Source organism: Lacerta agilis, chromosome 5 (genome assembly GCF_009819535.1).
Source record: "Lacerta agilis isolate rLacAgi1 chromosome 5, rLacAgi1.pri, whole genome shotgun sequence".
Classification (NCBI taxonomy): Eukaryota; Metazoa; Chordata; class Lepidosauria; order Squamata; family Lacertidae; genus Lacerta; species Lacerta agilis.
This window is the reverse complement of record NC_046316.1, coordinates 11809402-11818501: the sequence shown is the minus strand read 5'-3', so window position 1 is coordinate 11818501 and position 9100 is coordinate 11809402. Positions and strand designations below refer to the sequence as shown.

Sequence of the window (9100 nt, the reverse complement as noted above, 5' to 3'; positions counted from 1 at the left end):
GCAGTTCCCTTTGCCTGATAAAGCAGCTTATTACATGAGCAGCATCAATGCTACTTAAATGCCGCCTTCTATCATTATCTTAGACCGGCAGCTTAGCACAATGCAGAGTCACTTTGTCTGAATATAACAGCATTGGTCAAGTGTGAAGATGTTTTGGGATCACACTGTGAAAGAAACTGAAAATGAAAGAGGCAAATGAAAGCAACGGTTAAAGTGCGTATCAGAAATTTATTCCTCAGCACAAGCAGTTGTAAAGTGACTTTTAACTTCAAAAATAAAATCAAATAAAAATATTTCCAAAAGAACAGAACAAGTTCTCTTACTGCTTGAGATGTACAGCCTTGTGTATTTCAGGATGTTGCTGGCAGGTTCGTTTCTTGGTTGTGAAATTTGAACACCCTCCCGGAGAAGCAAGAGAGCTGCCAGTCTAAATAGCAAACAATGACAAGATATCTGATAAAGGGTAAAGTGAAGATTTCACTGATGTGGTTTCCAGCTGGGTTGTGTGTGACTGTGAAAATGACAGAAGCCTCATCAAGAGCTCATCCAAATAAATGCCTTGCTCCCAACTCTTGTTCTGTATTCTAGCTCCCGGTATTGCTTCCTAAGCTGTTCTGAATTCTAGCTCCCAGTGTCACTTCCTAAGCTGTAAGATTGGACTTGGAACCTTTCTAGAGCACAGACTGGCTCGACAGGGACTGTCATGCAGAACAGAGCCACTGGATCCCTTCCTCTAGTGCGCTCCCTTCTCAGGCTTCTTGCAAAGAGGCTGCCTCCCTCCACCATTTCACACCTCTTCTTAAACTATGAAAACCTGTGCCAGGCAGAAGGAATGGGAAGAGCCTATCTCTACATTCTCATGGTGCCCAGCACCCATTTTCAAAGGTAAGCCTATCACTACCCTGATCCATACTTCCATGAGAGCTCTTAAAAGGGCACCAAGAGAGCTTTTTCGCCATCGGTTGCTGCAGAGCAAGCTGTGCCAGGCCAGGGAGGTTCTGCTATCGTCACTACAGTGCTTCTTGCAGACAGTCAAGCAGCTGTTACAACACTTAGGAGGCTCAAAAGAGACAGAAACAGGCAACTTGCATTTCACAGCACAGCAGCTTTGAGAAGTATGTCCCAGTGATCAACACCCCCCTCCTCAGCCCCAATTTTGCTATGTCTCAGCACTCAAACTTGGCTGCATGAGGTCAGCAGGACTACACAGAGGCTGAGGCCTCCCAAACTTTTTTGACCTTGGGCCTAAGGACATATCTGGATGTGGAAACCGCACATTACAAACCACCTTTCTCCATCTGTCTCCCTCTTGAATGACAGGTTTGCATTCTTCAGACAATGTTAACCAGTATTTCATATCTACTCTTCCTTGAACCTATCCACCCTCTTGCACTTGGAGCCCCACCTCAACCACCATTGCCTGCTGAAAGGATAACTTCCTGAAACAGACAGCTGAGCTCAGGCCTGTGTTCTTCAGCATTGCATCTCAAGATATTGTTGACCTCCAACACCCATCATCTCTTACAGTTGGCTAAGGTGGCTGGGAATGATGGGAGTTTGTAGCCCAACAATATCTAGACTCCATCTACAAAGCTGAAGATGAGAGTGCACCAAACAGGCAGTGACAAGGGATTGGCTCTTTGGGATCACCTGAATCCCAGGATCAGGAGCATTCTGATATATACAGTATATATGTATTTTTGTGTGTGTATCTTCTCCAACCAGCAGGGAGCAAGGAACTGGCATCTCAGCTGCTGTTTGAGCCTCATAATAACTGGCCCAAACATATACATGATGCATTGATTTCAAATGGCAGGCATGCTTTTCTCCATGCTACAAGCCTTATTCAGCTGCTCAGTCTCCTCATGTGCAAACGCATAGGGCTCTAAATCACATGGGGAGCTTCCACACTTAAGAACTTCAACACCCCCCCCCCAACTCATGAATGGCTCTAAACTGTGCAGCAATGATGCATCACAGGAGGTCGTGGGCCTAGTCAATTCACCCTCACTCAGTGCTATTTTTCTAGAAAAAGAGGTGCCAGAACTCACATCCCTTGCTCTCTTATAATGAAAATGGCACCCACTTGACAGGTGCCGGAACAGAGTTTCAGTGAGTTCCGGCTGGGAAATAACCCCTGCCCTCACTTCTCTCTGAGTAGAGACAAACAATTAATTAGGCCCCTGTTTCTGCAGGTACTGTTGGCAGGGGAACAGTGGCCTGCCCTGTATACTTTGGTATTTTACCTGGGCCTCCATACAAGTAATACATTGTGAACTGGCCTGGACAGTGGTCAACATAAGCCAGGCAAGGTCAAGTTTGTGTGGGAATCAGGTATACACTGTACAGCATTTTGTTAAACGGATCTCCCTACCATCATATTAAATATTTGGGGGACAGGGGCTGGGTTTGCTTCTTATGTTACATAGTATGGGTAAAGAGGCCAAACTCAGAAGCTTCAAGTTATGCTGACAGAAATTAAAGATATTACATTGATTAATGCCATCTCTCCACCCCCCCTCTTGGTTTTAGTATGGCCACCACCTGCTTCTGGGGATGCCAAAAACGCCCCAAGAACATCCAGGGCAGTTCTTCCAGCAAGCTGCCTGTTCTATCCCTTCCTGGCTTTGAGCAGATGTAAAACTCCTAGCCATCCCTTCTCCCCCTGCTAGCTTTCATTGACCTGGGAGAGTATACAAAAAGTGGCCCTGGACTCGCATTTCCAGTTGCTAGCTTGTCAGTGATTGGACAAAGTATATGAGGTACATGAACGCTTTAAAACTCTGTCCTGTGGACTCTGAAAACTACTCCCGCACTTGCTCACACATTCCTCCCTCCCACTTACAGTGTCCTATTCTAGCAAGAGATTAATGTCAAACCTTGCACTCCAAAATTCCACACTTGGGTCTTCCTTTCATTTTTCTGAAAGGGTTCTCCTTCTCTGGTGCTTTGACACACAACACTGTCCGGTTTCTGACCAACGCAAATTGGCTGCTAAGCAGAGAGAGATGGCGAGAAGATCTACCCTGCATTTTCACACACCTTTACCCCACTACTGCCATAAAGTAGTAGTCATTTGGCTGCCTTGCTGCCTCTGTGCCTCTTCCACCTCGAATTCTCATCTCATGCTACTTTTCAGCCCTTGCAGTCCTGCACAGCCTCTCGTTCAGCTGTTCAGAGGAGGACCAGGAAACTTTGAGGAATTTGTGTCTCCTGTCTCCTTTAATTACATAGCAAATGGCACACACATCTGTGTCAACCAGTTGCTTTCAAACTTTCTACCTGACTTATCTGTTGAAGAAGCAGATGATTCTGGGGCATAGTCTTGGGGCATTTCAAGAGAGAACGGCATGTTACAAGGCAAATGCCATGCCTGGCAGTTGCCATATTTGCTTCGTAATGCTAATGTGGAGGCAGAGACATAACACAGGGACACTGAGGAAATGCCTGCCAAGCCTTTCCTGTAAATGCAAAAGAGAAAGTGATTTTCTGTTGTGAACCACTCTGGGATCTTCAGATGAATGTCCGTATACAAATTTAAGAAATAATAACAACAATTTGCATTTCCTTGGAAAACTTTGATTGCTACAGCATTGCTCTCAGTTAAGGCAGGGCAAAGACTGGGTCTCTTAGGCCTAGCATTAGCGGAAACTTGCAATACATCACTGGCTGCCTTCCCAAGGAACTCACAACAAGCTTCCAAGACAATCCTGTTTGGAAGAGAGTGATGAAAACTTTGAATTTGTGGGCGATAGCAGGCAGATGTTGAGACAATTAGGAGGTTCCATCCATGCCTCTGCTACTGCTTCTTTTCCACCTTACCACCAAGCTCATGCTACACAGGGCTTCCGAATGACAGGGCGAGGAGCTGTTCTTGGAGATAAAAATGCACTTGCTTACAGCTGCACAGCACTGCTTTTCCTAGGGCGGTTATGAATCTTGCTGCTATGTGAATGGCAAACCCTTCTATCTTTGCTACTTTTCTCCTGCTCCGGACACAGTTAAATCCCTTGGAAACGTCGCAAGTCCAAAAAGTGGATAGTTCAGGGATCTGGAAAAGGAGGTTGCTTGCCTGCCATTTGGTTTCATTGTCCTAATTTACAGGAACTCAACTTAAACAGAAAAGGAGGGGGGAGGGGAAGGAGCTAAAGGTAACTATTCTGTTCAAACGCCTGTCTTGCGCCTGTGGGCCATCTCAATACATTACTACACAGCAGCAAACGTGGGTTTGCCACAAAGTGGGCACTCAGCAGTGAGCTGCAGCCAATTGTAGCTCTCTGGTGGGTGTATTTTTAGGATAAACTGCTGCATTTACACTTTAAAATTTGTAGATGTACGCCCCCCCCCAAAAAAACTTAGGTGTACACCTAAAAAAACACGTGTGAAGAAGCCCACTGGTGGGGATGGGGAAGCACTATTTCACTTTCACTGGTGACCAGAACTTGGTCTCCAGGTGTGTGCCTGCATCCCAGTTTGCGCAGCTGAGAACCTGGGTCTCGCTACCTGGAAACTGGAGGATGAGGAGGGTCGGCTTGGGGAAGGCCCCCTGCCTGGCTGGCTTAGGTCAGGGGAGCTTAGATACTGTGGGGGAGCCACCTGGAAGGGCCCCGGGGAAGCGGGTGCAGAGATGGAGGTCATTTCTGTCCTCCACACAGGCTCATCCAGCGTAGTGGCAGAGCGGGGGGCCAGCACTGTAGGGGCCAGGCTGCTGGAAGCTGGGGCTGGAGCAGGTGTGGAGAAGCGGCGGATCTCATAGGTCCGGGCTGTTTTCACGGGCACTTGCTTGGCCGGGGTGAAAGACAGGCTGGACTGCTGGGCTGCCTGGCTTGCAGAAGAGGCCTGGACGTCAGAGCCTGGCACATCCCCGAAGCAGAACATGGCGGACTTCAGCTGGTATGGCTGGTGCCGCATGAAGTCGATGGCCTTGATCCCCGATTTCTGGCTGGGCCCCTTTTTCGCTTTGCTCTCTGCCTTGCTGGCTTGCGACCTGCTGGCTGCCAGGGGATAAAACGGAGAGAGCAGTGGGTTGTAACCGATGGGCGGTGGGGCGCGGATGTTGGAGGAGTACTTCCAGGAGGAAGGCAGGGAAGGGGTCGGGGATGGGGTCCTGGCCTTTGGGGCCGGTGTTAGAGCAGACTCCACGACAAACTTGTCCATGCGGCTCTGTCGCTTGGCAAAGAGCTCCGCCCCTTTCCCCTTCATATGGGATATGTCGTTGGCAGAGGAGGAGCCGTTTACCAGTCCGCCAGAGGCCTTTGACGGCTGGGGCTTAGGAGCTACTGGGGGCGGGGTCTTGAATTTCCGACCCGAGGCTTGCATGAAGTTGCAGGCTTCGGCCCCCAGGCTGAGGAAGTCCTCCTCGGGCCCAGACTCAAAGCCTGCCCCGTGGTGGTCTCCTTTGGGCTTTTCGTCCAGGTTCTGCACTAGAGACAGCAACTCGGGGTTGGGGGAATTCTTCTTCTTCTCCTCCACAGTCTTGAACATGGGCTTCTTGCTGCTCCGCCGGCGAGCCTCCTGCAAGATTCCCGTTCTGGGAGCCGGAACTGCAACTCTCTGTTCCCTAGAGGCAAAGGGCACAGAAGCAGGCCGTGAGATGGCTGGTGCTACAACAGTGAAGGGCTGGGAGAGGGGCTGTTGTTGGACCGGGCTGATGTACAAAGTCGAAGAAGCCATCTCTTGGCCTTGGGAAGGCAGCAATGGCGGGGATGTAGCAGCGACAGCATCTGCAGCTGGCTTAGAAGGTGCCGATAGGTATATGGAAGCTGTGGAGGTTCGGGCTGTGTTGGAAGGTGGCTTGGCCTCCGCAGAATTTCCAGCCCCTGAGAGTTGCACCAATGATGGAGGGGTTGGGATATACAGAGACACAGAGGCACTTGCTGGGCCACTAGGCTGCACTGTCATGGGAGTGGCAGGAAGCATAGTTGTCCCTGGAGTGACAGGGGAGAAAGGAGGCACCACTGTTCTCTGCCCACCAAAACTCTCGCTGCTTTTCCTTGGCGCAGATGGTCTGAACACAACAGAGGAAGTCATAGGACGTTGCCCGGGAAAACCTGGAGTGAAAGGTCGGGCAGATCTGTTGAAGATGCTGGTGGCACTTGGCGAGTTCTGGGTGCCCACTGCTCCTCCTCCGAAGATGCCTGATGGAGACTGGAGCTGAGCAGGGCTGGGTGATGGCAGCTGGCTAGAGACCTGTACAGCTTCTAAGTGGACACTCAGAGGGGCCCTTTCTGCCTTCTGTGGAGTGGGTGCTTCATTGTGTAACACGTTATGTGCTTGAAGGACAGGTGGAGGTGGGGGCTGTTCTTCTGGCTCATGAGTAGGGACTCTCTCCATAGTATGTTCACCAGCCTTCTGCCTTTGCTGCTCAAACAACTGTGCCCCTCTGCCTGATGCTCCGCTGAGGCCTTGCTGAGCCTGGTCCTGCTCATGGGCAGGAGGCCCCTTGGGCTTCTCAATGTCGAGGTAAGTATTGTCCCAGTCTGAGTGGTTTGTTAGGCTCCGGGCATCGGAGAAGCCTTCCTCGTCAAACTCGGATTCGCTGGTTGGGAAGACGCCGTCCTCTTCATCGTAGCAGCGGTCTTCGTCAACGCTTCCGAAGCTGACCAGGGTGTACTTCTTTGCCCTCTGGCGGCGCTTCTTGAACATCAGGACACCCTTGGAATGGGGGTTGGGCGCATCTGTCAGCAGGGATGCAATGGTTCGGCATTTGGTTTTGGCTTCTTTCACATTCTTTTCCTGCATGCTCTCACTCCGATGAAGCTCTGCAAGGAACAGTGACAAAAAGAGAGGCACAGTCAATATACTGTGGGGAATCTGGCAGGAAAGCCTAGCCTGGATTATCTGGTTATCAGCAGCTTTTAACCATGATGGCTATGCTTTGCCTCCACAACTGGAGACAGTATCCTTCTGAAAATCACTGGAAGGAAGGAATTTTTTTATTTTTACTGGAAGGAATTTTTTATTTTATTTTGTTTTGATTTCTGAATATCAGTTACTGGAAACCGCAGGAGGGGAAAGTGCTCTTGCTCTCAGGTCCTGCTTGTGGGCTTCTCACAAGCATCTAGCTGGCCACTGTGAGAGCAGGATGCAGACCAAGATGGCCCACTGGCCTGATCCAGCAACCTCTTCTTATGTTCTTAAGAGTTACCTATCAACATGAGGAATATTCTTGCCCCTCCTGCTAACTATTACCAGTACTGTGCCAGGCATTCAGGTAATGTGGGGATATCAGAGCTGGCTGGATAGGGGAAAATAAAAATCTTCTGACATTGGCGCTTCCAGTTTGGATCTGAGGTTTGGACAAAATTCAAGGTAACAATTTCTCACTTCCTGTGGTAGTCCAAGAAAGATTTCATAGGATTGAGGCTGGGTCTATACATGCAGAGTTGAGTAGATTGTACCATGCCAGGCTCCAGGTGGGCGACTTTAAGATGCTCCCCCACAAATAGCTTCCAGGAAGAGGAAACACCTCCTCCCCTGGCAGACCAAAGTGAAAAGTCCCTTCCAACTCTACAATTCTATGATTCTTGCTCAAGTAGCCCCCTTCCTGTGCTGTGCTAGTTTTCTATTAGAATGTAAACCACTTTGAGTCTCCCCCCCCCCCAACAATCAAGCAGAATGAATAACTAACTAACTAACTAACTAACTAAATAAATAAATAAATGTAAAGCAGCATGTAAAAATATGATCTTCCATTTGCAGATATCTGAAACGGTATTTTTCTGCCACCTTGTTTTCTTGCATGTGCTGCTCGAGCAAAAGTGTCCTCTACTCCAGCACAGAGAAGCATACGTAGTATGTGTGTTTGTGAGAGAGAGAATTTAAGTGGGGATGAGAGGGTGGGTGGTTGGGGGGGGGGAGAGGTCAGTAGACAACAAGCCAAGGGCGTGCTGCAAGGAGAGAGCATATGATGGGTGCCATGAGAAGATACACGATTCCAAACACATTTAATCACCTTAAAGAAGAAAATGTTGCCTTGTCAACTGCAGTCAAGGCTATCATCCATCTCCATTTCTCTGTTGAAGAGTTTCTAGAATCTGAGGGAGTAACTTGATGGAAAACATTTAAAATAAAAACTGGAAAAAATATTTTTCCAATGGATTTTTCTTGACATTTAATCAATGGTCCAAGATAACCATAGTGAAACATTTTCATGTGCGAGACTTAAATTGACTGTAAAATGATTCTTAATGAAAATTAACTCCAGTGTAGTTGGTGTGTACATTCTGTTTCTTGTGTCTCCCTCATCATGCATGAACAGCATTCATAGGAGACATTAAAAAAATAAATAGGCGTCTCAAACACACTTTTTAATGTCATGTTTAAAATGCTCTAAGGAGAAAAGGCAGCACTTCCTGCTTCAGCCTCCTCTCATTTCCCCCCCCCCTTCCTTCTCCTGCCTTTGCTGCTCCATCCATTCTAGAGGCACAACCACTGAGATACAGGCTGTTCTGGAATGTTATCTATCCCACTGTCGGGCACAGTGAAGGTCAAGACAAATGACAGACAAATCTGTGGGAACAGAAGGTGCTGAAGATACCAACAGGGCTCTACACACCTCATAAAAAATCATGGAATGTATTAAGTACAATGGAAACAATAGCTGAAATTCCAATAAACCTTAAATCTTCTGTGTTTAATAATCATGTAAGATCAGACCGGGAATCCATTTGTTCAGCATCCTTTTTCCAAAGGTAGCTGTTTCCAGGAAGCCCAGGGATGAAGGCAGCATTGTTTGCCCTCCTCACCTCTGCATGTGGAGATCCCCAGTAGCCATCATGACTAATAGCCAATGAGTTCTCTCTCCCCCTCTCTAGGGGGAGTCATCCTCTCTTGTCACCCTCCAGAGCAAGCCTCTCCAAAGGGTCCCCCCTACATTCTGTGGGAGCAAATTCCATAAATTCACTGTGCATCTTTTTTGAAGGCATGCTTCCTTTTCCTTGTCCTGAATCAACCACCAATTATTTTCATTGGCTCTGTTTTACCTTCTTTACGGACATTATAGTTTAGTGAGCACATCAGGCAACTAGGCACTGCACAACTGACAGGAGGCTTAAAGCCCATTCAAGCTGGTTCTCCCCATTCTACTTCCTACTGTCCA

The 9100-nt window shown here is 48.3% G+C and overlaps 1 protein-coding gene across 2 annotated transcripts in view; it reads right to left on the bottom strand.

Moving 5' to 3' along the window:
• Positions 1-208: 208 nt before the first annotated feature.
• The window catches only part of SYNPO2L (synaptopodin 2 like), a 38089-nt gene continuing 29197 nt past the window's right edge, over positions 209-9100 (bottom strand). For both annotated transcript variants that reach the window (XM_033148596.1, XM_033148597.1), the window contains exon 4: positions 209-6761. In XM_033148596.1, coding sequence (XP_033004487.1) covers positions 4426-6761 — 2336 coding nt within the window. In that variant the 3' untranslated portion in view covers positions 209-4425. The remainder of the gene's footprint in view (positions 6762-9100) is intronic.